Source organism: Aspergillus candidus (assembly GCF_002847045.1).
Source record: "Aspergillus candidus strain CBS 102.13 unplaced genomic scaffold BDW47scaffold_52, whole genome shotgun sequence".
NCBI lineage: Eukaryota > Fungi > Ascomycota > Eurotiomycetes > Eurotiales > Aspergillaceae > Aspergillus > Aspergillus candidus.
In genome coordinates, this window is record NW_020194057.1 from 114,653 (window position 1) to 136,117 (window position 21,465).

The 21,465-nt window shown below is 52.1% G+C and overlaps 10 protein-coding genes across 10 annotated transcripts; 5 read left to right on the plus strand and 5 right to left on the minus strand.

Annotated features, from left to right (window-relative positions):
* The first annotated feature begins 132 nt into the window (after nt 1-132).
* Nucleotides 133-1,066, plus strand: BDW47DRAFT_111119 (uncharacterized protein). Its single transcript, XM_024813879.1, has 2 exons — nt 133-734; nt 831-1,066. Exons 1-2 carry the CDS (start codon nt 324-326, stop codon nt 840-842), a joined length of 423 nt encoding a protein of 140 aa, XP_024669071.1. The 5' UTR covers nt 133-323; the 3' UTR covers nt 843-1,066.
* On the minus strand, nt 960-2,911 carry BDW47DRAFT_111121 (Ygr210 GTPase family protein). The gene is made up of 11 exons (XM_024813880.1): nt 2,825-2,911; nt 2,711-2,768; nt 2,634-2,643; nt 2,280-2,548; nt 2,113-2,206; nt 2,031-2,062; nt 1,750-1,961; nt 1,491-1,696; nt 1,253-1,441; nt 1,079-1,199; nt 960-1,015 (listed from the first exon to the last, which is right to left on the minus strand). Exons 1-11 carry the CDS (start codon nt 2,858-2,860, stop codon nt 989-991), a joined length of 1,254 nt encoding a protein of 417 aa, XP_024669072.1. The 5' UTR covers nt 2,861-2,911; the 3' UTR covers nt 960-988.
* A 215-nt stretch (nt 2,912-3,126) lies between these two features.
* Nucleotides 3,127-3,920, minus strand: BDW47DRAFT_111123 (CVNH domain-containing protein). The gene is made up of 2 exons (XM_024813881.1): nt 3,583-3,920; nt 3,127-3,527 (listed from the first exon to the last, which is right to left on the minus strand). The coding sequence occupies exons 1-2, from the start codon at nt 3,722-3,724 to the stop codon at nt 3,337-3,339; spliced, it is 333 nt and encodes a 110-aa protein (XP_024669073.1). The 5' UTR covers nt 3,725-3,920; the 3' UTR covers nt 3,127-3,336.
* A 587-nt stretch (nt 3,921-4,507) lies between these two features.
* Nucleotides 4,508-5,205, plus strand: BDW47DRAFT_111124 (uncharacterized protein). The gene is made up of 2 exons (XM_024813882.1): nt 4,508-4,941; nt 5,000-5,205. The coding sequence occupies exons 1-2, from the start codon at nt 4,661-4,663 to the stop codon at nt 5,052-5,054; spliced, it is 336 nt and encodes a 111-aa protein (XP_024669074.1). The 5' UTR covers nt 4,508-4,660; the 3' UTR covers nt 5,055-5,205.
* Nucleotides 5,206-5,437: 232 nt separating this feature from the next.
* BDW47DRAFT_111125 (uncharacterized protein) lies at nt 5,438-6,242 on the plus strand. The gene is made up of 2 exons (XM_024813883.1): nt 5,438-5,682; nt 5,736-6,242. The coding sequence occupies exons 1-2, from the start codon at nt 5,572-5,574 to the stop codon at nt 6,048-6,050; spliced, it is 426 nt and encodes a 141-aa protein (XP_024669075.1). The 5' UTR covers nt 5,438-5,571; the 3' UTR covers nt 6,051-6,242.
* A 718-nt stretch (nt 6,243-6,960) lies between these two features.
* Nucleotides 6,961-7,900, plus strand: BDW47DRAFT_111126 (uncharacterized protein). The gene has a single exon (XM_024813884.1). It carries the CDS (start codon nt 7,067-7,069, stop codon nt 7,754-7,756), a length of 690 nt encoding a protein of 229 aa, XP_024669076.1. The 5' UTR covers nt 6,961-7,066; the 3' UTR covers nt 7,757-7,900.
* Nucleotides 7,901-7,929: 29 nt separating this feature from the next.
* BDW47DRAFT_69473 (uncharacterized protein) lies at nt 7,930-9,149 on the minus strand. Its single transcript, XM_024819630.1, has 2 exons — nt 8,618-9,149; nt 7,930-8,532 (listed from the first exon to the last, which is right to left on the minus strand). The coding sequence occupies exons 1-2, from the start codon at nt 8,759-8,761 to the stop codon at nt 8,008-8,010; spliced, it is 669 nt and encodes a 222-aa protein (XP_024669077.1). The 5' UTR covers nt 8,762-9,149; the 3' UTR covers nt 7,930-8,007.
* A 346-nt stretch (nt 9,150-9,495) lies between these two features.
* BDW47DRAFT_111128 (putative small nuclear ribonucleoprotein complex protein Nhp2) lies at nt 9,496-10,784 on the minus strand. The gene is made up of 2 exons (XM_024813885.1): nt 10,383-10,784; nt 9,496-10,184 (listed from the first exon to the last, which is right to left on the minus strand). The coding sequence occupies exons 1-2, from the start codon at nt 10,687-10,689 to the stop codon at nt 9,799-9,801; spliced, it is 693 nt and encodes a 230-aa protein (XP_024669078.1). The 5' UTR covers nt 10,690-10,784; the 3' UTR covers nt 9,496-9,798.
* Nucleotides 10,785-14,179: 3,395 nt separating this feature from the next.
* Nucleotides 14,180-18,021, minus strand: BDW47DRAFT_111136 (uncharacterized protein). Its single transcript, XM_024813886.1, has 8 exons — nt 17,636-18,021; nt 17,447-17,539; nt 17,287-17,372; nt 16,525-17,168; nt 16,048-16,436; nt 15,912-15,994; nt 15,751-15,856; nt 14,180-15,699 (listed from the first exon to the last, which is right to left on the minus strand). The coding sequence occupies exons 1-8, from the start codon at nt 17,669-17,671 to the stop codon at nt 14,557-14,559; spliced, it is 2,580 nt and encodes an 859-aa protein (XP_024669079.1). The 5' UTR covers nt 17,672-18,021; the 3' UTR covers nt 14,180-14,556.
* Nucleotides 18,022-18,092: 71 nt separating this feature from the next.
* Nucleotides 18,093-19,652, plus strand: BDW47DRAFT_133847 (putative cell division protein kinase (Ctk1); the record flags this gene model as incomplete). The annotated part of the gene is made up of 5 exons (XM_024817943.1): nt 18,093-18,154; nt 18,212-18,314; nt 18,377-19,207; nt 19,305-19,460; nt 19,517-19,652. 5 exons carry the CDS (start codon nt 18,093-18,095, stop codon nt 19,547-19,549), a joined length of 1,185 nt encoding a protein of 394 aa, XP_024669080.1. The 3' UTR covers nt 19,550-19,652.
* Between the last annotated feature and the right edge of the window lie 1,813 nt (nt 19,653-21,465).

Below are 21,465 nucleotides of genomic sequence, written 5' to 3' on the forward strand. Positions count from 1 at the left end.
CATGAAGTGCGACCCACATCTCTTTGCAGTTTAGCTCCGATTAATCATCCCTAGCTAGAAGCCGGAACTGACCAGTCGTCATTGCAGCATCGAGACGTCATCTATTTCGGATCATAGAAAAGCCAACCCTATGCGGTTGCAGGATGTAATGACGATATGGAACAGCATAATAAACTTCCCAGAAGTGTGGGGGATTACATAAAACCGTTTAGTTTACTGACCAGCGGAAGAGGTTGTAGAATCGACCTTAATACGCATCTCCTTCTAGTTTGAACCCTCCATACCCATACAGGCACAGACTACGACCTCCTACTACATACAACATGGTCAACAGCCCCCGCATCCCATCCGTAGCGTCTAAGGTGTGCACAGCCCTCACCCCCCGTCCTCCTCTCCCGTGCCTGCTGCCCCTCCAGTCCGTCTGGCAGCCGGTCGCTTTCCCCACGCCCGGGTACATGCGGTCCCGTTTATACGGCTCGTCGCCTACTCCAGGAACTCAGTCGTCGACGAAGGACCACGCGGTTGATCGAGCGAAGAGGGGAGACACTACAGATCCGACGACGGATGCGGCTGCTGCAGGCATGAAAGAGAGAGAGGAAAAGGAGGGCCAGGCGGATAGATCGAAGTCGCAGGCGACGACTCAGCGGCAGGGTTCGCAGGAGGCGGACAAGGCGAAGAAGGAACATCCTAATGCGCCGAGTCCGATTATTGGGATGAATGATGAGAGAGGAAGGGTGGGTTTTTTGACATCCTTGATTTTCGCTGCGTGAACTGGCGCGACTGGACAGTCGGCTTGAGCACGGGAAATGTGAACTGACTTTTTCTGATAGAAGGGTCAGTGATGCAGCTACGCTTTCCCTCCAATGTCGCCAAATATTGATGGGTCGGTTTGGATGTATATGCGCAGGCGAGACGCCATGAAGATTACGTCATTGCGGTCATTGTTTCATTAACAATCATATTAACTGTACATAGGATGGGTGGCTCTTCACCGTCCAGGTTTGAATGAGAGAACCTAAAATTGGTTAGCCATTAGTGCCAAAAGCAAAAGATGAAAAGTTGACAAGTTGACACATACATCATGTTTCCCTACTTCAACAATGTCGTCTTCCGACACCCGGGTGCCCCCGATACCTTCAATGTAGGAAATGGGGATGTCCCCCATCACCTTGTGGGCAACGTCGCCCACTGTGCTGTTCCTGTTGAATGTTAGGCAAGATGTGCGTCCATTGGGCTTGTTCCAGATACTCACTTCTTGACCAAAATGCAATCCCGGAATACGGCATTTCCGGACCCCGCAGTGCCTGATGAGAACGTATGAATATTCCGCACCGGGAACACCGGTACCAGGCCCAAAAGTTCCGCAGCTCGCGAGAGACACTGCACAACTCCCGTAGATCCGAACCGATACAGAACCATGTCTTTCAGGTTCTCAACCCGGCTATAGCGGCGTTAGTCTCAGATCTTCACGTAATGCAGGAGTAGCATACGTTTTCAGCTTCTCGTCCATCTCCTTCAACCCGCCTCCATCGGGCTCGCCCATCTCCTCGAGATCTTCCTTTGTGTCGACAAACTCGCTGCCTTCGATATATTTGACGTAGCCTTGTTTCGCCAGTCTCCGGAGGAAGACTTCCGAGATCGCGGAGCAGAGAACGATCGTTTGCGGATCTTGCATTTTGGCGATTTTGCTAATATTCTTGGAGGTCGATCAGTACACAGACTTTCGACTCTGATCAAATGAGAACGAACCTTGTCCGCGTCGGGATGATCGATCTTGTTCAGAGCAAACACGGTGGGGAACTTCTCGTCGATAAAGGCCTCGACAACCCGCTGGACGGTCTCGTCCGACCAGTGTTCCAGGGGTTCTTTGATGCCTATTCGGTCCAGGCACCGTGCGACGGTTTGCGATGTACTTCCGTACCCAGAAAACTGGCCCTGCAAAGTTTCCACTGCGGTGGATTCTATCACCACGAGATTAGTATTCAAAAGAACGATGTCAACTTTCCAAAGTAGAATATATGTAAACTCACTGATCGCAGTGTGTCTCCTCTTGATCGATCCCCTGTATTGGTCAGCTCTCTGCACGTTGGCCTGACAGGGAAGCTCAAATACCATTTCTGCATCAAATTCCCCAAGATCCATCGGACGATTTCCGATCGCAACCACTCAATATCTACCGACGGGTCGTATCCCCGCGTCGCCTTTCCTACATCCCCAAATATCTGTCAGCATCCGGCGCACAAGGAAACCAATCACTCAGGGCATTGCAAATGACGCACCCTCAGCATCCGTAGTACCGCTCACATCCACCACATGGATCAAGGCATCGGCATGTCGCAGATCATCCAAGAATTTGTTACCCAGTCCCCGACCCTGGTGCGCTCCCGGTACGAGACCGGCAACATCTAAAAGTTCGATAGGCACGGATCGCCGTCCTTCCACGCAACCGCCGTAGTTCGGCTTACACCGATCCGACACGCCGTGTCGCTGGCATGCACACTCAATCTGGAGGTATCCAATTGCGCGCTGGGGGTCGATGGTGGTGAAACTGAATTGCGTGGTCAGAGTCTCGGGGTGGGATATTAAACTTCGAAGGGATTCGTCCACAGGCGCGGATATTCGAGTAAACTTACGGGAAGTTTCCTGGAGAAAAGAATACACTTAGTGAGAGCACGGCAACAAAGAGTAGCAAATTGTGTAAAAAACTTACCAACTTTGGAAGACGCATCGGTCAAACTGTTCAACGTCGTCGATTTTCCGCTGGATGGCTGCATGCCCCTCACTGTCAGCGACCGGACGCTCGAGGTAGATAGAAGACACAGACCTTGCCCACCAGCCCAATTAGCGGGTCTCTCGGCATGCTGATAAATCTATCAATGCTCTAATGTAGAATCAAATGCGAATCGCTTCAGAATGAAATCTAATCTGTTCTAACGCATGCTTTACAAACTCGGACTTCTGTGGCCGCGGGGAAATGATCAATTTCTGCCGACTCGTGAGGGAAGGCGGTGTGTAAAAAATTATTCTGTGATTACTAAGTTTGTTTATGCACAGCATAATGTATTTCCCGATCGACCGGCCCGCCCATTCCCTTCAAAACAACCATGCCTGGAGAACTTGAAGCTATTCCCAACTATCTAACCCTGTATTTTCCATTAAACTAATCCACTATAACATATAGGACACTAAGCCCAGGGGGAAACCTTCCTTCCGCAGTGTGAACCCACTGAATAATATGACTGGTCTTGAGGGAAGCACTTGGAGAACTAAATCAAGAAAAAATTGAGCCAATACATGACTGTTTATGCAGGTAGCAGCCTAATATCACATTTAGAATCAGATAGCCACCAGTTGTCCGTCCTGGTTCTCAATCCATTCGGACAGGTTGATTCCCTGACGCTCTCTTTCCCCGCCTTCAGCATTGAGCAGATCCGCCTCCAACCAAACACCATCGTCGCGGAAACTCAAGTCGATGTTCTCAGCGCTTTCGGTGAATGAGTTACTGTCACCGTCCCGCGCAAAATAACCTAAATTAAAGACCTCGTCAGTAGTAACTGCTATATCAAGAAAACTAAAACTTACCGTCTGAGTTGCCGATAAATTCGTCGAGGTTCAGCTCTGCGGGTTCGTATGCGTCGTCACCAATTCCAGCGCCGGCGAGAAGGACGGTGTGGTCACCACGGACTTCGATGCGGATGTCTACACAGGATTCATGGAAAGACATGGTGATTGTTTTTGGGGAGTTGTCTGTAACGAGGGAGGGAATGAGAGATGGAATTACTGGTTTGAGTGAGATTTCAAGAGGTGATATGACTTAAATACCCTACCCACTCAGCTGAGTTGGCAACATATGGAGGGGTAATGCAGCTCTTAGTGGCTAGCTGAGGCTGTAAGCTGTGGGGAGGAAATCTTTAGTGTTGATTACATGTCATTTCTAGTGTCTTGATCGGATACACAGATAGGAAGAGAATATGAAGATAATATCTAATTCAAAGAGAATATAAACTTAGTCGACCTACTCCGGTTAACTCTAGTGATTTTGTTAGCGCTGGGTGCTAGCAAGGATCATGATCCTTTGAATTCTACCGTGTTCACAATGAGGCTATTCCCGACAAAGCTAGTATTTTGTAAGATCACCCTCCCGGGTATAAGTAAAGTATCTAATCTAATTATTAACTAGTAGTTAGGTTATGAAGAAGGTCCTTACCCTGCCTATTGCCTACCTTAGATAATAAGGACTACTACTACTACTACTACTACTACTACTACTACTACATTATCTATTGCATTATTAGGGCACATTAAGCAGACATGCAAAAGATGCCTATCATACTAGGTTACATGGGATGGTTTGGTTTACATATGGTTTTTATACTTTATATGATTTTCTGTGTATATTATATCTAATCAATATATAAGTGTTGCAAGTCATGATGGCATATTTCCCAGCATACATGAATGTGGCCGTGTACATATAGCACAAGATAGTATAGTACTTTAGCCCAAGAGAGGACAGCGCTTACCCCACAACCGAGGCTCAAAGACCATTGCTCTTGGTATTCCCACTTTGCTCTTGGTCATGAAAATCCAGTCAGTCATTGACCGACGTTTATTCCCTACGCTCTGAGTCTAGCACGCGCCAACAGACTTCAACACCCAAATGACGACAGTACGATACCGACTGGTGTTCAACGCCCCTCCTTCGGCAGTAGCAGCATGTAAGGCCGCGATATTTGCTGCCGGCGCTGGTCGCTATCCCGGGCCTGGTAACTACACGGAATGCTGCTGGACGACTGCTGGGAAAGGCCAGTTTCGCCCTGGCGACGCGGCGAATCCCCACATTGGGACGGTGGGCGCACTGGAGGAAACCGACGAGATTAGGGTCGAAACGCTGTGTGTTGGAGAGGATGTCGCCAGAAAGGCTGTTGCGGCATTGAAAAGGTATGATAAACCTCTGTATCGATGATGGGTTGTTTGGTCTGATGTGTGTGTTTTCTAGAGCGCACCCGTATGAGGAGCCCTCATACGGGGTTTACAGGATGGAGGATTTTTAGCTAGTGGTGGCCTCTTTTGATCTATATACTCTATGTGTCGTGTGTCAATGGATAATGTTGTTCTACGGAGAGCGAGTCATAGCGGGAGTTTTCAAGCCCTAAGTCCCGACTCTCCCGCAATATCCACGATGAATAAATCAGACAAGAAACAAATCGAGACCCTTGAAAAAATCATCTAATGAGAAACAAAAGACCGGTTTGTGAAATATACTATCCATGGGTCCACACGAAGGGATTCCAGATGGCATATCGACGTAAGGTGCAGGGCAATTGATCGAATCGGCCTGGTTACATCATAGCGAGGGCAAGTCTCATTCTTGGTTGAAAGAACGTCATCGCCCATGCATCCACACCCTCATGAGACAGTATATAATGGGCCTTGAATTCTATCTGTCGCATTCGGTTCTACAATTTTCTACTTCAAATAACCTCTTAACTACTTTCGAGAATCAATCACCACCCTACTACTTCGTCCCACCTTCAACTCATCCACATCCATCTACGTCCATCAACCATAATGTCTTCCACTATCGATCCCACAAGCCAGGACATTCGCAAGGCTGAATCCAAGGTCTCTCAGGCGCACGGTGGCAACCCACCCAAGGAGTCCGACGTCTCCGCCTTGAAGGTCAGTTACCCTTCCTTGCCCGGACACATCATCCCATACTAACGTCGATACAGTCCCATCTCAGCCAGACCACCGACAAGAAGAAGGATATCGAGCAGACCAAGGCCAACCTTCCTCTGCCCGAACAACCCCCAGTCGCCAGTGACTGGTCGTCGGCCGACGCGCGAACCGTCAACGTTGGCTCCGGTCGCACCGAAGGCCCCGTTTCTGGAGAAGCCAACAGCGCCCTGAGGGAACCGGCGACTGCGGGAAGCAGCGTGCGCGAGTCGGGGAGCGAATTGCACAAGAACACTGCGCCCACGTCCAATGTTGGACGCCAGGGCAAGGATAACCTCGATGGTCTCCCTAAGGATGCCCTTGCTCGGTAATTTAAATGATGTATCTTTAGTTTATGGATTTGAAATGTAATGTTATGAGCGATGATGTATTGAGGTTCTTGATGTGCGTGTTGTAGCTTGAGTTACTATCGTAGTTATGGTTTGGAACCACTGCTATAGAAACGCTTGAAAATAGAGTGTGGGGATATGATCTTGTTCATAATCTCAATATCGCTGCTAAGCTTTACAAAGATGAGCTACTCTCCGTACATCTAATCAATGACTAGTATGGAAGCTACGGCTGAAAGTAAGCGTTTTAGGTATGAATTGAAAAAAGCGCCATTTGTGCCAAATACTACCAAATATTTGAGACTACAATTGAAAATTATTTTTCTCGCAGAATCGCAATACTGATACCCTGCCTCTATGCTGAGCAAGACGGTGCTGGGAACGAAATGCGTGCTCTCCAAAGTGGTCAGCGCCATGACGTCAAATGGCGGAGTCCAACCTCCCCACCTGTCATGTACAATTCACACTCTGATATCAGAACACAATCCAGCGGGGGCCATCAACCAGGGCTTGCAACATCCGGCCAACATGTCAATCCCAGCCTTGGAAGGAGAAACGGTGGGGCAGACCACATCAGCGCAGATCCCTACTGGCGGGCCACTATCCGGTCATGGGCGTTTCGAGCTTTTTCCAGAACAGAGTCTGGACGACATAGGAGTTGGAAGGGGGTGGATCAGAGATTTCCATAGTACCAGTTAGAACCCTGTTGTGGGTTTGAGGTGATGCTTTCGTTGACGTTATCTGGTGGTTTGAGGCCAAACCTGCGAGTCTGGGAACTTGCTTCGTCAGTATGACGTCGTTTACATCTTGCTTAGGGTTTGAGATATCAGAAGGTTGCTATATAGCTGGTCTTGTCACATCCTCAATCGCTGGTCAATTAATTAATTCTCAATTTATATCCTCCACTGGAACTTGTAAAGTCTATCCAATTTACCCTTCTTTTCAATAACTAGAACCACACCACCACCACCACCACCACCACCATCACAACTATCACAATGGATCTCCAAGGAAACCCTCTCCCTCACGGCAAGCGCAGCACAAAGGTCACCAACGACCCCGCCGCCAGCCGTAACCCTATTCACGAGCCCGCCGGTCCCGTACAGAGCGACTCTCTAGCCGCCGAATCCGCCACGCACGGCGGCGGATTCTCCCAGAACCGCGGCATCCACACCAGCAGCAGCTCAACCACCCAACAGAGCACCCACCACACCACGAAGCTCCCGGCCGCGCCCGTTGGCGGCCTCCGCGAAGACCGCAACCGCCAAGAGAAGTACCCCGAAGCCCTCGGCGGCCAGGGCGACTTCCCCGGCGTTCACGGATCCGGCTACGTCGGCGGTCCCACCGCCGCCAAACAGCAGCAAGCTGCTGCCGCCAGCGGAAGCGGGAGCGGATACACGCACATCGGTGGACAGGCCCCCTCGTATGCCTCGGACGTGACGGGCCTGCCTGGTCAGGGCAAGCCTAAGGGCAAGAATCTGCATGAGGGCGGCTTTGATGACGACCCGCGCCACAACGCGAGCTTTAACTCGGAGATTGGAAACCAGAATGACCCTTCCCGTGCTGCGGAGCAGACTTTCCAGAGCCGGGCTGCTGAGGGTGGGGTTGAGGTTGGCGGTGCGAGGCAGAAGAATGTCGATTCTCACCATGGGGGGTTTGAGGCCCTTGAGCGGGATCAGCGTGCTTAGACTGTTTGATGGTTGTATGATTTGATGAAAAGCTTATGAGCGATTGGTTTTTGTTTTTCATTGTTTCTTTGGCTTCAGGCAGACCGCGTCTGGGTTTTGTGATTGTATATTAGAATAATCAAATCTTGGAAGCAACAAGCAACAAATTCATACTGTGCCCATAACCTATTTCATAAACGACTTGGATATCATTTCAGCGCCATCGACAGCCAACAACGCTGTTGATACTTCATTATATATAGCGTAATCCGTCAAAAAATAGCCACCTTGAGGTCTCCCAACCCGCCGCGTTCCTCATCACCGTCCTCCACCGGCACAACTCCAATCGTAAAGTCATCCCAGACATTCTCGTCTTCCACATTCTCAGTCGTCAGCTCTTCAGCACCAGTCCACTTCTCCCACAGATAACTGACAGCCTCGACAAGTCCGACCCCTATGAGGGCCACCCAAAGCATGACGAACAGAATGGCTGCCGGCGCAACGACGCGCTCCCTATTCCGGAGCGCAGACAGGATACTCGTCTGCTTGGGTCGACCATGATTCGGACCATGGCAGTCTGTGGCTGTTGTGCGGGGACGTTCTACAATGAAGCGTCCGTAGAAGTCCTTTGTCCAGTGGACGAGGAGTGGATCCGAGGAGGCGGTGGTGGTGCATGAGGAGGAGGATGAAGAAGAAGATGAAGAAGAGGAGCTGGCGGCGTGGTCTTGTTTGTTGTTGGGGATGACAGTGTGTTCCACGAAGTGATTGAAGAAGAACATGGACGGTTTGTGGGTGTCCTGTGAGCACGTGGATTAGGACTTATTTAATTATTTTGGATCCGACCCGTTGGTCATTAGTCCGTAAAAAGTATATGAAACCTACCGGTTCGAATGCATTCTCGCCTTCTCTGACGATGGAAACGAGCTTGTGGCTCGTTCTGGCATAGGCCACGGGCAGTGGTGACGAGGCCACGATAGCAGAGAGGCAGCCCAGCGCAAGGAGCAGTACCGTGTGATATCCCAACATCTTGACGGAGGAGAAGGTAGAGGAATCCTGGGTTTCGCGGGATGGGGCAATCCTGCCAGTTAGTCGCTGGAGAGCACTTGTATCCTTTTATCCTCGCTTCTCAGGACTGACCCTCCACAACCTGCATCCCAAGCGCTCTGCACCACCGGTCGATATATCAACCGACCAAGAGAATACTAACGCCGAACTGTATGTATCCTTGCATGACGAACGAGCCCACATCCAATGGGCAATAGATCTGGAGTTTTCTCCCGCAGGAGGTACTGGATGGAATGACCTGCCCCTTGCTGGTTGTTGAGCCGATAAGCTTCATTGCCTTGACTGACTGAGAGTCCGGTGGCTTGCCACTATTTGTTCGTCCTGCACGATGATTTTTCTTGGGATCGCGGCTCATATTCGATATGTCTTTTTCCGCTACACTGTTGCAGGTGAGTAACTTCGGTCGTATATCGCCTCTGTGCTGGGATCGGCGGGTTGTTCACGGTCTTATTGGAGAACACTCACCGGTTGTTGTTGTTGTTGTTTCATTTTTATTATCTGCCTTTTTCTTTTCTTCTACTTTTTCCCTTTTTGTATCTTATAATTCGGTCTTTCGGATGCGGTTGAGTTTTGGTCCGAATAGTGGGATTCGATGAGACCAGGAATATGAAGCGATAACTAATTGGTCTCACGCATATATATTACTTAATCCTATATAATCGGTCTCACGCAACGAAGAAAAAAAATCTATAAGATTGGCAAGATTGAATTTGAACTTCTTTATTTTTGATACTTCCTGCCTTTTCATACACCTGTTGATAAAATAACGCCAGATTTGCAACAGACATATCATAAATAAATGGAAAGGAAAAAAAAAGAAAATTTACCCAAACACGTCCCATAGGCCAGACCCCAAAGACATGCAGTGTCTTGTCAGAGAATAAAGTGGAACTGTACAGTCATAGCAGGCGACAAGACAAGCTCAAGAATTAAGAGATGAAAAAGGAAATGAAATCAACGGTTGGTCCTCGCCCCCTCCAATGTCGATTGAAGAGCGTTTAGATGTTCGCCTTCTTGGCCTCCTTCCGGGCGACCTTGACCAGTTCCTCATAGACTTCGCTGAAGTCCTCTCCGTCGTCCTCCGCATCGTCCTTCTTCTTGCCCTTGGCGGCCGACTTGGGCACGGCCATGACCACGCTCGTCGGGCGTTTCGTGGCGGCAGAGTTACCGAGCTCAGCTCGGGAGGAGACGAACACGTAGGGGATACCGTGATCTTCGCACAGCACGGGAATGTGGGAGATGACATCCATCGGCGAGATGTCACCGGCGAGGATGACGACGCCACCGGGGATAGCGATAACTTCGTTGGGAGCGGGAACAGCAGATTTCCGGAGGGCCTTGACGACCTCCTTCACACCACGCTTCAGGCACTTGTTGACGGCGGCTGTATCAAAGAGTTAGCAAATGACAAGACCAGTCAATGGCTCATTTCGATAGCAAGGCCCAATAGAGGAGCGAGTATCTCTTTCCAACTCCCTAGAGTGGATGTCGACACAAGCGTCTCCCATTGTCCGTGTAACAAGACACACAACTGCATCCCAAGAAATATGACGCCTCCAATAAACAGCTAGAGCAAACCTACCCTTCTTCACACTCTTGAGAACCTTCTTGGCCGCCTTGTCCTCAACCAAAGGCTGGGCGAACGGCACGAGGGCGCCAATGGGGCGGCCGTCGACCATCTGCACGTCCCCAGTGGCAGCCTCCCCAGCAACAGCCTGGTCAATGCCATCCAGAACCTTAGTAGTGAGCTCCTGCTCGACAGCGTTGGTGAGAGCGGTCTTGTCCTTCTTCTCCTTCTTCTCCTTCTTGGACTTGTGGATGCCGTCCTTCTCGGCGCGCTTCTCCTTCTTCTCGTGCTTATCCTTCTTCTCAGACTTGTCCTTGCCCATTGTGACGGTTGGTATCACCCGAGGTGAATTTAAATGGTAGATAGAGAGGTGGGAGGGGGGTGAATCGGAGGACAACAGTTGCGCAGTAGTGGTCGTCGGTCACTTTTTTCCAAGTCCGCGAACAAAATGGCAAAAATTCGATTTCTTCCTTTCAAAATTTTGGCGCTAGTCCCGATCGGGAACTGGAGCTGCCGCGGGCGGTGAGCGTAGATGACTCAGCAGATCCCGATTCGGATGGATTCATTCGACTCGCAAAACAAGCGGACGAGTTTCATCGGTTTGATATCTCCATATCCTGGAGCTGCTTGATTTTTAAGAGATTGTTACCGTTCGTCAGTAAAGGGGAGACGTGTGGTGTGAGATTGAGACTATCCAGGAACCAATGCCATACAGTCGACCACTGGGGCGTGCTACCTGGTAACAACATCACCAGGTAAGAAGCGCGGTGCATTGAAGAGCTTACAACGGACGAGCTGACCGGACTAGATGGATTCAAGCAGGAATTCGCAGCCCTTTCTGGGCTCTCCACCTCGTGCATCGTCTCCGCTGTCGATTCCTCCAGCTCCGCCGAATTTCCGACAATCGATCCGGGCTCCTCCGCCTCCGACAAAGCCTGGTAAGTCCGCGCGTCCGTGAGATGAGATGCGACTGGCCTTGCTGATCCTCTACTGCAGATACGGAAAAGGAGGAATTGCGCATACAGAACAATACTCTGAAATATGAATTGGAGAACCTCAAGCAAGAGCGGGATTTGGTGGTATTGCGCCACGAGAAGGAATTGCGAGACTTGCAGTTGAAAGCGGATGCGGATTTCAGGAAATTCCAGGTGCGTCGGAGACTTCACAAATGTTGACCTGAGGCTATCGACTAACGGATTCAACCCAAGGCCGCCGAATCTGCTAGCCACCGTGCCAACCACAAGACCGAGACCCTCGCGAAAGAGCTCAAAGAGACCCAAGAGAACGCCCTCAACGAGAAAGGTGACTTCGAACGAAAAATAAGAAGCCTACAAGACCAGAATCAGAATCTGCAGGAAGATGCAAGCGACACCCAGGCGCAATTGCTTGACCAGGAACGACAACACAAATATCAGATCAACGAACTCGAAACGATCCGCTCGTCCCTCCAGCGGACGCTTGAGGAACTACAAGGTGAACTGGAGAATGCTCGCGAAAGCGTCCAAATCACACAGAAGAAGCTGGGGGAACGGGAAGCCGACGTCGCTGATCTGGAGACGGAGAATCTGCGACTCAAGTCGGAAGGAAGCGACGCAGAAACCTTGGCAGTTCTCAAGAGGGAACTCTCCGAGCAAGTCAACCACATAAGGAACCTGGAGACCACAAATCGCGAGCAAACGGTGGAGCTACGGCATCTGCGTAAGGTACAAAAGAATGTGGAAGTCGTGGAAGAGCAAAAGAAATCTCTGGAGAACCAGTTGCAGTTGATGAAGGAAATAGAGTCGGAGCTGGGGACCGCTCAAATCCAGAAACAAATCCTAGAGGATGAGCGCCAGTCATGGACTAGTCTCCTGCAAGACAATGACCAAGCTGCAGAGCTCGACTCGCCGGAGGCGGTCGTCAAGGCTCTTCTTCAACAGCAGATCGAAAAAGCCAGTTTTGTTGACAAGCTCGGCCAAGTTGAAGCGCAGTTCCTGGAGAAGGATGAAATCATCAAGGGCCTGGAATCCGAGAAGGCCAACTTGCGACAGGAGCTGGAGAAACTCCGGGCAGCAGGCGGCCCCGCTGGAGGCGCGATGGCCGAAACCAGAGCTAAGGCAAGATTAGAACGCCAACGAGCCCTCGCTGTGAAAGAGGTCGAGTATCTCCGCGCTCAGTTGAAGACGTTCGACACCGAGGAAGAGACCATGAACGCGGATCAGGGCCAGTTCGATCAGCACAAGTCGGAGCAGATTGCCCACCTGGAAAAACTCATCGACGAATACAGGGCGGAGTTGGAGACCGCCCACCAAGAGCTCTCCCAGCGCGAGCAACCACAACCGAGCGACCCCGAGCCCCGGGGCATCAAGCGTCCTCTCTCCCCAGCCGAAAGCGACGCAGAGAGCGAACGCCTCTCCATCCTCTCCCGCAAGAACCGGACCCTGCAAGAATCGCTCTCCAAATCCGAGCAAGCCACCGCCCTCCTGCGCAAGGAATTCGACGCCGTCAAATCCCAGCTCAAATCCCTCAAGGCCAAATCCCGCACCCGCATCCTCGAACTCCGCGACAACCCCACCGCCGAAGCAGAGAACCTCAAGCTCTCAACCATCACCACCCTAAAAGCCGAGAACCAGGACCTCCTCGCCCAGCTCCGCGGCAGCCTCACAGGCGCCAAGGCCGTCCCCGCCAGCACACTCGAGAGCCTAAAGTTCGAAATCCAAGACATGGAGCGCGTCGTCGCCGACAAGGAGAAGCGCATGCGTCGCCTGAAGGAAATCTGGACCGCCAAGTCCTCCGAGTTCCGCGAAGCAGTCGCCTCCCTCCTCGGCTACAAACTTGACTTCCTCCCCAATGGCCGCGTCCGCGTCACCTCCATGTTCCACCTCTCGTCTGCCTACCGCCACGGCGACGCCGCGTCGGACTCCCGCGGCCCGGGAAGCATGGGCAACGACGAGGAGAACTCCATTATCTTCGACGGCGAGAATGGCACGATGAAGATCTCTGGCGGACCCAATAGCCTCTTCGCTATGGAGATCAAGCACCTTATTAAGTTCTGGGTTGAGGAGCGAAAGGATATTCCTTGTTTCTTGGCTGCTATGACGTTGGACTTTTACGATAAGACGACGCGCGCTGCGCGGATGTAACTTTCCTTTCCCCTTTTTCTCTCGTTGTCCATCTATTTTCTCCTGTTTATTTCTTTCTGGTCTGTCTATCTAGTTGGATGTATTTGTCCGGTCTTCCATTTGTGGTTATTAGGTGATTGATTGATTCCCCGGCACAGGCATTCGTCGTGTCATGTTTATAAATGATTTCTATTCTATCTTTTCTATTCTTATCTTCCTGTATTGGCAATATACTATACTATACTACCTATCTGGTATCTCTGTGCGTACGAATGACACCAAGCCAATATGTTGTTGTACTATAGTAGTGTAGCACCTATTCACCCAATATGTGGTAGTAGTAGCTGCAAGGGCACAAACATGGAAATAAACAAGATTCTTAAATACTACTACGTGCTATCACTCAAATAAATAAGATTCAAAGGGGGAAGAAAGGAAACAAAGTGAATATACAGACAGGCGTGTGTGATCCAGAGGATAAACAAAAAGAAAACAAACAGAAAACAAAAGAGAACAAAAGAGATAAGTAAAAAAAAAGGAAAAGAAAAAAAAAAGAGGGGTTTATTTACAAACAAATATTTTGGTCTGCAACTTCTCCTTGGCGCTCGGATCAGGGAGGACGAGAGTATGGCATATACAAAATGGATTGTGGGTGGTGGTTGATATATGCATGACCGGGCAAAAAGAGATGAGGATGAAGAGAAAAAAAAAAAAAAAAAAAGCCAAAGCATCATAATGAAAGAAAGAAGGATAAGAAACTGCGCCGTGGGAAGTTGTAAGCGATTAATTAGTATGTGCTGTTTGAGTACAGCACAGGGGTCGTGGTGTGTGTGGCATTTTTTACTCAGGAACTCCGATGTACAGGTGGAGCTGGGAGTGGCCCTGCGTAGGTATGAGAAAAGAGCCTCTCTGCTTTTTAGAGATCCATGCATCGGTTGCAACTATGTTCAGTTTTGGCCCTGGGGTCATTCGTCAGGATCGGATCGGTCGTTGTTGGGCCACATGCTAAGTAAGAGGGAGGCTGGAGACTGGAATCAATCTCCCGTGGAGAAAAAGCGCCAAAGCAGGCGGGCGGAAGGGTATGTGGTCTATGAAGAAACATATTTGCCGCCCACGAGTTTGCGCACTGTCGAGACTTCGCTCCAGGAAGGAGTCGACGGAGGCTGTACTCCTGTGCCGTCGTCGGCAAAAGGGTCGGACGCCTTCGGCCCCGTCTCCTGGGATGGCCCAGCGGCGCTGATCCCCAGTCGAGAGCCAGCATCAATGGCGGGCACCTCGAATTTGGCTTCGACCTTTCCTTTCCGCGGCCAGCTGCTGGATGTGGTGAACCGCGCGAGGAGCTTCCCTTCGGTGGGTTTGATCTCCAGCTCCGGGAGCTTCCACACCACGGCAGACTGCTTGCGGCGGAAGGCCGCCCCGGTGTTGGGATACATGACGGCGTTCGTGGCGTGGACCACCTCACGGTCCTCCTCGGGCGACGTGTCCAGGTTGACGGTCAGGACCAGGTTGCGGAGGGTGATGGAGTTGCCTGCGGAGGTAAAGGAGGGGTTCAGGGAGTAGAAGACAATGACGCTGGCCTGGAACTCCTCGATATTCCATGCGGGCTTGAAGATCACGGGGCAGTGGGCCGACGCCTCCGATGGGCCGATGTGCAACTGATACTTGAACGCCACGGTTGGTGACTGACGGGCAATGCTGGCCAGCTGGATACTGTATTCGCCTCTCTTATCGTCGGACTGGTCGGCGACTTCATGCACAAAATGGGGGTTCGCGGCGACCTTTTCTAGCACCTGGAAGTTGTTCAGGCGCACACGAGCATTGTCCGTGGGGAACGTGTTCGCAGCGTTGTACGCCAGCGCGAGCTCTCCGACCACGAACGCCTTCGTCACCGCGCCCTCGGAGAACCACGCATTCACCGTCTCGACGACGGAGGCATTCAGGCCGGGTTCGTGGAGATCTGGATGCGCGACGGGGCCGGAGATACTGTGCAAGGTGTGTGAAGAGCGAATCGAGGTGGTATCTGACATCGTATGGTCTTCAGTGGCCGTGCTCGGCGACGTGACATGCTTGATCGGCATGGCCGGCGAAGTGGGCATAGAGCCCGGGTCCCCACCCGAATGCAAAGTAGGTGGTTCCGGACTGGTCGGGTTAGGGATGAACACAGTGTTGCGGACATCGCGTCGACCGCGGATGGTACCAGCGTTGCGTCTCATCCCACTCTGTGGGGCTCGCTGTACACAGGGTCAGTCACGGACATAAGCAGGTTTTGTGGGCACACCGACCATCCTCAATTGGTTCGCCATGTCGTCCATGGCCTGTTTCGCTTGGCTTTCATCTTCAAAAATGGGTTGCTCCCGGATGGTCAGATTGATGGCTTGCTCGTCCAAGCTGTAAGCAGAGTCAGTATAGCCGTAGTTTCGTGAGTCTGGACGGGGCGGCTCACCCGGCTGCTTCACGTTGGAGCCGTGAGATCTCGTCAATGGTGGACGGTCGTTCCGTATAGCCTTCCGAGTCGACTCGCGGTGGCTAGGTGGATGGGTCAGCAATTGGGATTAACCCGCGTCTACGACAGTACTTACTTCGCTTACCGGTGCACTCAGGAGACCAGTCTCGGCAGGCGCGTCGTGTAGTGCCGTGCCATTCGACGTTGCCGGCGCCGGCGGTGGAACCGGGCTGGTCGAGAGGGCACTGATTCCCTCGCGATCATGAGACTCGCTCGGCAGACGTGTCGCGTCACTCTGTGCGGTGATGGCGGTATCAGGACGGTCGGTCCCGTCAGGGGGGGATTCTGGAATCTGCATTTCCCGCGACGAGTCGCCCCTTTTGAACGACGCAAACGGGCTCCGGTGTTTCCTTTCCGAGAAGACACCGCCTGAAGGCTGTACCATGCTCTTTCTTCGGTTCATCACAGTGCCCAGGCGCCTGAGGCCACCCAGAGTAGTGTTGTGTCGGGGCTGAGGCTCCGGGGCTATCGAGCACGGAGTCAGCATTGATCCCCAAATCCCACCAAGGTGATTGAAAGGTCAACAAGTCAATAACGAAAGGGGCGTACACACCAGGGGGTGTCCGGACAGGATTCGAAGCCTCCGAGTGCTGGCTAGCAGCGTCGTCCTGAATGCGTGGCGGGGGCGCCAGAGGCGCCACAGGCGCCACAGGCGGAGGAGAAGCAGCTTGCTGCCTCCTTGACACAACCGGCCGTCCGCCGTTCACCTTGGCAGCAAACGTCTTGATCTCATCGGCCGTCTCGACGTTGAGCAGCACATTGAGACAGCTTTCCGCTGCCTGGCGACAGCGCTCGACCTGGTCGACCTCATGGGTCTCTAACTGGGTCAGGGCATCGCGAAGATGGTTCAAGCGGCTCTCATCCGCTGCTTGCAGTTGCTCAAACACGAAGGGCGCCCTCGATTCCCACTGTTGACTGACTTCTTCGGAGGCCGTAACCGCGCTGGCCAGCCTATCGGCGCCTTTGGGGCCCTTGTCCTTAGCCTTCTCTACCTTCTTTTGGGACGCCTCCAAGCTCTTCGCCAAGGAAGCCAGATCGCTCTGGACACCCGGCATCGAAGACAGTTCTCGGTTCTTGCTGCCGTACTCCTTCAGCGGCCGCTCCACATCCTCATCGATCTTCTGCGCGTAGGTCTCGTGCGATGCCGCGATGGTCTCGACGGCATTGGTGATGCGCTGCCATGGAATTTGGAAGATCCTGCCCTCCGCGAAGCCGCACCATCAGCATCGTGCTCGTGATCGTGATCCTGCGGGGCGCAACTCCTCCCAATGGAGAGTAAGGAGAGTAAGAGGGGGCATATTTCAATGGTTCTTACCCGAGCGCTGCTCCGTCATTCGCCTGGGACCGAGTCGCCAGTTTCCGTAATCCTTGGGCATAAACCTCCTCAACGCGACGACGCTCCTATCGCAAGAACGGAAGAGTTTAGAACGGGGGGTTCACCGGGACGCCGATCGGCGTGGAGACGGGATGGTTACCTGGAGCCAGTCCGCGATATCCGCATTGATTTTGTTGATCAGTCGGATGCGATCATTGAGCACGGCCGTCGCTTGGCTGGGTTGTAACGAGGCCTGTCATGACGGCGGAACCGGATTAGCTGGGCACGTCCGGAGGACTCTCGATGTTGGAAGCGAAGAAAGGAGGTTTTGAATGAATGGTGTGCTTACCAGCAATGCTGGATATTCCTGCCGTGTGAGATCCATCGCTAATACTCATAGGTCGCCGGTCTGGTCAGGAGATGTCGGATGGCGCATAATAAGGAGTATAGAGGGACTAGAACGGCAGGAATACCCGCTTCCGGAGCAATTGAGACGGGAGAGGGAAGTGACAAACGCGAGGGGGAGAAGACGGGTGATAACACGAGGTCGAAGATGAACAGGAAGCGCAGTAGAAGCCAAAGGAAGTCGAGAACGAGTACAGATAAGAATAGAAGAGTGGATGTGATGACGATGACTGGTTTCCGTTGCAACGGATTAACTGCCTGGCTCGGAACAGCCGAGACGGATGCGCCCAAAGGGGTTTAGTGCCTGGCTGCCTCGGGGGCGGAGGTCACATGGCCTGTCCCGATATGATGATGCTTATTTCTATCCACGTTCTGAACTAGAACTAGATTCTATATATAATATGGCTGCCGAGTGGAAGAAAGAATTGGGCTTCTCGGATAGATTGACCGCTATCCAGTCCCTGTGAGGACTCCCCCCCTTGATGAAACTAGCTGGATGTCATGCTCATGACTTCCCCAGCACAACCGCATACCAGCGCACCTCGTCATCGGCCGCATTTACCGAAGCCCAGTCGCAGGCCAGGAAGCTCGAACAGGAAGCCTACGACCTGGCCACATCGAAGGTCAGTTTTTTTCAAGATGACGACTCTGTGCGTTCGCCGCGTCTCACGTAGCATGGTCGTAGGAGAATTATAGCCAATCATGTCAGGAGGCGATCGACGCCGCGGAGGCCAATGGCTCGGTAGCACCGGTGGACGGAAACCGGGAGCAGGGTCCCAATGATTCGAGTGAAGATAGCTGGGATCATGGGGAGAGTATCGGGCCATTTCACTCATGCCTGCACCATTACGGTGGGCTCCATTCCACCATCTACAAGTCCCGAGCGGACGACGGGACCCTGGTCGCGCTCAAGGTCACCATTCCCCATCTCCTGGCAGAACCGCACGACGTGAGACGCGAGGTTCGGCTGCTTCAAGCGTCTGCCAGCGCGCATGTAGTTCCGTTGCTCCAGACGTTGAAGCTAGACGGCGGACGGCTCGTGCTCGTCTTCCCCTTCTTCCAGTATGACTTTGAGCAACTCCTCCGTCGGGACATGGTCACCGCGACCCAGACCAAGACCATCCTCCGTGACATGTTCCGCGCCGTGTCCCATCTCCACGCACAAGGCATCATACACCGGGACATCAAGCCCTCGAACATCCTGATGGACTCCCCAGAGGGTCCTGCGTACCTGGCGGACTTTGGGATTGCATGGAAAGAAGGAACCGAGGGGTCTGAACCAGCGGACCAGAAAATTACCGATGTCGGCACGACGTGTTATCGAGGACCAGAGATTCTGTTCGGGTACCGAGGGTATGGGCCTGCTCTTGATCTCTGGGCGGCCGGGTGCGTGGTCGCGGAAGCCGTGGCCGTGGGGCACCAGCAACTCTTTGACTCGGGTCCTTTGGGGAGCGACCTGTCCCTCATCCAGTCGATATTCAAGACGCTGGGCACACCTGATGCAGAGAGCTGGCCTGTAAGTCCTTGCCTTCTTTTTTCACCTTTTCTTTTCCTTTTCTTGTCTCAAATTCATCCTACGTTATTTAATCCAGCAGTATTGACGTGATGCACAGGAAACGAAATTACTACCAGATTGGGACAAGGTCCATTTCTATAAATATCCTGCCAAAAAGTGGGATGATACTCTCCCCGGGGCGTCCTCCAAGGGCCGCGACCTGGTGAGTTTGTTGGTGTGTTATGAAAGTGACCAGCGATTGTCCGCCGCAGAGGTACGTTGCTTGTCTATCGACGGTCTTCAAGAAGGATTACCCTAACAGCGCCCCAGGCCTTGAAACACCCTTATTTCTCGGCAATGTGAAGCCATCCTCCAAAGATTCCAAACCAACAACAACACGTCGGTGGAATACTCAGCCCCCCCGGTAGCGAAGAATCGAGGATAGTCGCACGCTTAGCGATACCACCATAATAATCGGGGTTTAATATTGAGAGGGATCGAGCCAATCACGGGTGGGTCCACAGCCACTCCCAGACGTTTCAGCCCTTCGACGGTTCGAAATTCTGGAGATGACGGTGGGTCTCTCCGAGCCTACCGTCTCAGCGATAGGCCGGCGGCATCGTGGGGGCAGAAAAAGAATGAGACATAGTCGGGTTCACCTCAAGAATGATGCCTCCACCACCGTGTGTCTTCTTGGTGTTTGCTTCCTGAGTGCGTCTGCTGGAATGGCGATCAGCATTGCCCGTATGATGTGATGGGAGATTGATTATTCTATTCTCGCCGAGGGGAGATGCCGCTGAGATTCGAATGGATGCCTCCTCTACGGGCGTAACGCATGATCTGTATTATCCAGTGGCCATTGACTGCTCAGCAATAATCCCATTGTGTTCCTGACGAGCCCTGATCCACCGATCCCATCCACCGATCCCATCCGACATTGTGTTGTGAGACTGGATCATGAATCGAGTGCCTGCATACCTCGGATCTCTGAACGACCGTGGAGTGGAGAGCGCTAGGAAGCGCCGGGACGGTACAGAGGCTTGGCTCATCTCCGTGGATGCCTCTGATTGCCCCGAAATTCCAACCCATGGCAGGGAATCAGCATCGACCTGGGTGTATATGGAGTAGGGTTGAGTCCAAAGAGAGATTAGACTGGCAGCCCAGAGTATGTATCATACCGTATCAATACCCGCATGCAATGGGCAGATTCAATGGGCACGTTCCTCCCGTCCCACGGGTCTTGCCTTACCGTCATAAAACCAGGCACGGTCATCAAAACGCCCCGCTTAACTATGGAGATCGCCATGAGTCTTCCCTACATCTCGTTAGATCGGTTCCATCCGATACGCAATCATACCCCAGCAATGATTGGCCCAGCACCCCTCCTCCTTCATTTCGTTTACTTTGAACCACAACATTGGTAATTACAGTGTAACGCCTCGTTGCTCCATCCAACTCCAATCATCTTCTCGTCTTCTTCTCTCTCTCTCTTTCTCCTCTTCTCTTCACTCGCTTTCTTTTGATTACCTTTTTTTTTTCCTTCTTCTCTTCCCTGCATTCGTGGGGCTCCCGCGTTGCTCTTCTTTTTGATTGATTTTTTCCCTTTCCCTTCTTTTCCCCTGTTCGAGTTCGTTCGTTTGATCTGCGCGGCCTGGAAGCTCGTTGTCCCTTCTTTTGATCGATGGTCCAGCCTTCATCCATTGACTTCAACCCTATTATACATTCTTTTCGTACTGGACGTTTCGCCAGCCACATTCCCTGACGCGCTTGCGCCCTTGGATTGTTGCTTCCAATCACTCGGCCACCTGGTCGAGCTCTGAGATAGAGATCTAGATTGGAGCGTGGGCTTGACCCTACCTTTGGATCGATTCGTGTTTGACATTCCACCTTCCGATTGATTGATTCTTTCTTTTATTTCGTTTGATTTGATCTTCTTCTTTTCTTTTATCTCGTGGGCAAGTTCCCATACATACTCTCTTTTCTATTGAATCGCAGTCGATTACGAGGGTTCCCTGATTACCCCAAGATTCAACGACCCGTTTGAAAGTCGACTGCGTCTATCGGTCCAAATCTCATCGACGAGCGATCGATTCGGTCCTCGTCCATCATGGTGCATGCACACGGACACCATGACCATGGCGCCAACCTGGAGCGCCGAAGCCCGGACGACCATCCCAAATTGGACGTGGTCTATGTGACGGCCCCTGTGGACTTCGACGGCCCCGTAGGTGGTTATCTGACCATGGGCGACGACGATTCCGACTCTAAGCCCACTGCAC

Excerpts from the sequence above, each read along its gene's own strand:
- BDW47DRAFT_111119 (XM_024813879.1), top strand. The coding sequence starts at position 324 with ATGGTCAACAGCCCCCGCATCCCATCCGTAGCGTCTAAGGTGTGCACA.
- BDW47DRAFT_111121 (XM_024813880.1), bottom strand. The coding sequence starts at position 2,860 with ATGCCGAGAGACCCGCTAATTGGGCTGGTGGGCAAG. Across the intron at positions 2,063-2,112 it reads GGGAATTTGATGCAGAAATG|GGGATCGATCAAGAGGAGAC; the intron begins GTATTTGAGCTT and ends TGACCAATACAG. Across the intron at positions 1,442-1,490 it reads ATGGACGAGAAGCTGAAAAC|CCGGGTTGAGAACCTGAAAG; the intron begins GTATGCTACTCC and ends ACGCCGCTATAG.
- BDW47DRAFT_111123 (XM_024813881.1), bottom strand. The coding sequence starts at position 3,724 with ATGTCTTTCCATGAATCCTGTGTAGACATCCGCATCGAAGTCCGTGGT. Across the intron at positions 3,528-3,582 it reads ATTTATCGGCAACTCAGACG|GTTATTTTGCGCGGGACGGT; the intron begins GTAAGTTTTAGT and ends TCTTTAATTTAG.
- BDW47DRAFT_111124 (XM_024813882.1), top strand. The coding sequence starts at position 4,661 with ATGACGACAGTACGATACCGACTGGTGTTCAACGCCCCTCCTTCGGCA. Across the intron at positions 4,942-4,999 it reads GCTGTTGCGGCATTGAAAAG|AGCGCACCCGTATGAGGAGC; the intron begins GTATGATAAACC and ends TGTGTTTTCTAG.
- BDW47DRAFT_111125 (XM_024813883.1), top strand. The coding sequence starts at position 5,572 with ATGTCTTCCACTATCGATCCCACAAGCCAGGACATTCGCAAGGCTGAA. Across the intron at positions 5,683-5,735 it reads CCGACGTCTCCGCCTTGAAG|TCCCATCTCAGCCAGACCAC; the intron begins GTCAGTTACCCT and ends ACGTCGATACAG.
- BDW47DRAFT_111126 (XM_024813884.1), top strand. The coding sequence starts at position 7,067 with ATGGATCTCCAAGGAAACCCTCTCCCTCACGGCAAGCGCAGCACAAAG.
- BDW47DRAFT_69473 (XM_024819630.1), bottom strand. The coding sequence starts at position 8,761 with ATGTTGGGATATCACACGGTACTGCTCCTTGCGCTGGGCTGCCTCTCT. Across the intron at positions 8,533-8,617 it reads GCGAGAATGCATTCGAACCG|GACACCCACAAACCGTCCAT; the intron begins GTAGGTTTCATA and ends ACGTGCTCACAG.
- BDW47DRAFT_111128 (XM_024813885.1), bottom strand. The coding sequence starts at position 10,689 with ATGGGCAAGGACAAGTCTGAGAAGAAGGATAAGCACGAGAAGAAGGAG. Across the intron at positions 10,185-10,382 it reads TCTCAAGAGTGTGAAGAAGG|CCGCCGTCAACAAGTGCCTG; the intron begins GTAGGTTTGCTC and ends TCTTTGATACAG.
- BDW47DRAFT_111136 (XM_024813886.1), bottom strand. The coding sequence starts at position 17,671 with ATGGATCTCACACGGCAGGAATATCCAGCATTGCTG. Across the intron at positions 16,437-16,524 it reads TCCTGTCCGGACACCCCCTG|CCCCGGAGCCTCAGCCCCGA; the intron begins GTGTGTACGCCC and ends CGTGCTCGATAG. Across the intron at positions 15,700-15,750 it reads TGGCGAACCAATTGAGGATG|CGAGCCCCACAGAGTGGGAT; the intron begins GTCGGTGTGCCC and ends CCCTGTGTACAG.